The 2371-nt window shown below is 33.6% G+C and overlaps 1 protein-coding gene across 1 annotated transcript in view; it reads left to right on the forward strand.

Moving 5' to 3' along the window:
* The first annotated feature begins 619 nt into the window (after nt 1-619).
* Nucleotides 620-2371, forward strand: part of LOC132185224 (phenylacetaldehyde reductase-like) — a 6590-nt gene continuing 4838 nt past the window's right edge. The window contains exon 1 of the mRNA XM_059599025.1: nt 620-752. Coding sequence (XP_059455008.1) covers nt 635-752 — 118 coding nt within the window. The 5' untranslated portion in view covers nt 620-634. The remainder of the gene's footprint in view (nt 753-2371) is intronic.

Here is a 2371-nt window from a genome sequence, read left to right on the forward strand (position 1 = left end):
ATAATACTAATTAAATGATCAAATTCATTATTTACTATTAGCTTAATTTTTTAGATAAAGTGGTGATTTAACATAGTATCAAAGCAGGGATCGTGTGTTCGAACCTTGTCTCTGTCATTCACGTCCCATCTTCATTAAAATATTTCACGTATTGAGCCTCGCTTATTCTGAGATGAACAATTAGAAACTCTCAAATTCTGGTAAGGTATAACTTGTGATGGTGGAAGTAATTCATATCAAAGTTTAATTAAAACAAAAGCTTTTCTCTTTTCATTTCTTTCTGGAAGGTTCTTATTACTCAAAAAATGCTCTGTTAAGTCTCTAACACATAATTGTAAGAAAATACACATTAATGGCGAACACTGATAGAAACTGACAAGCATATCCAACTACCCGATCCCAAGAAAACATCAGGAAGCACTCAAAGATTGAAAATTCCATGCCAAAAGTGGTGTTTAGGTCCATATGCAGACGTTTTATGGTTGAAAAGAATGTACGCCAACATTAAGTCAACAAAGTTGTACAGAAAAATGAACATGTAAAAATTAAAATATAATTCAAAGTAGGACAAAAGCGTTAACTGCTATAAAGTCAAGCAGAGAGACAGAGAGGGAAACACAGAGAGAGAGAGAGGATGAGTGGAGCAGAGAAGGTGGTGTGCGTGACTGGAGCTTCAGGCTACATAGCTTCATGGGTGGTGAAGCTCCTTCTTCAACGTGGGTATACTGTCAAAGCTACAGTTCGTGACCCAAGTTAGTGCTCTCTCCCTCTTTCCTTTTTAATGGTATCAGACAATGTTTTGTAGTAATCTGAATTCTGGGTTTGATCATTCTTTGCCATAACGTACCTTTTTGTGAGTGTTTTGAGTTGTTTGTCCATGTTTTTGCATTTTTGTTGTATTTATTTTTTATTTTTTTATTCTTTCTCACGTTTGTTTGCCATGCAGTACTTGATATTAATAAATTTAGCGTTCCATTTGGTATTTCTGTGTATATATATTCCACCGATGATCCAAAGAAAACAGAGCATTTACTTTCACTTGATGGAGCATTAAATCTATATCCTAGGCAAGCACAGTTTTATTTAAGTTGCACTAAGACCATTATCCTAGTCACCAAGAAACAATGGTTAAGATAGTCCGGACCACCGTTTTCCTGGTTAAGAGTCAACCTCAGGAAGTGCTTTGATGGGCTAAATGAGATATACTATGTCATAAAATGGAGACCTATCAATATTACAATTGTAGATTCCCATTTAATTATTAGTTTCAAATGCAGTACATCTTTATGTTGCAAGCCAGGTTTCACATTTTGACTTTTAGTTTGGGTAGGTTTTGTTTATTTATTTATATTTTCTTATGGATGTAGCATGAATAGTTTTATTTACCTCAAAAATTTTAGCATATTTTTATATATATGAAACAGATGATTCAAAGAAAACAGAACACTTACTTGCCCTCGATGGAGCTAAGGAAAGACTTCATTTGTTCAAAGCTGATTTAGTGGAAGAAGGATCTTTTGATTCTGCAGTTGATGGATGTGAAGGTGTTTTGCATACAGCATCTCCTGTACTAATTCCATCCACTGATCCACAGGTTTAATCCAATATACTTCTCTTTACTCCATGTACTTTTGATGTCATACACTGTCCATCTTTCCACCAATCTTATAGCACTGTACTTGCTTACTGGTATTTCTTTTTCTTTATTTTTGTCCATTTTTATTTTCACTTGTTTAAATTGTAAGATTTAACACTCACAAACTCCTTTATAATCCATGCACTCCATGTGAGCAATTTATTTTTCCAATATAAGACTAACTTTATGGGATGTCAAATTAACACTTACGCAACATTCACTTAAATCCTTGATGTTCTTGTCAGGACCTACATCACACTATAATGTGCTAGTGCCACATAGTGTACTAGGTTAGCTCTGATACCATTTTTCATGACCTAGGGGAGCTCTAACCATATCTATGCTATTTTTCAAAAAGATAAGTTAATGTTACAATTGAAAATTCTATGAAATTGCTCATTAACTCAATTTCAACTATTAAAGAACTAATATGAGACTTAGCACCCATACAACACCTTTACAATCTACCCACTTAATATGGGATTAACTTGATGGGGTATCACAGGTTTCAAACATCGACATCCATGTTCTAATACCATTTCCATTTATAGATTGATCAATAGGTGATATCAGTGCCCTACCTTTAGCTATGAAAGTGTTCAAATGTTAATTAAATGATTAAATTCTCCATTTCCTATCAACTTAAGCTTTTGAAAAAATTAGTGTCTTAATATGGTATAAGAGTAGAGATCATGAGTTCGAAACTTGATTTTATAGTATACCCCAATTTTAATT

Source organism: Corylus avellana, chromosome ca1 (genome assembly GCF_901000735.1).
Source record: "Corylus avellana chromosome ca1, CavTom2PMs-1.0".
NCBI lineage: Eukaryota > Viridiplantae > Streptophyta > Magnoliopsida > Fagales > Betulaceae > Corylus > Corylus avellana.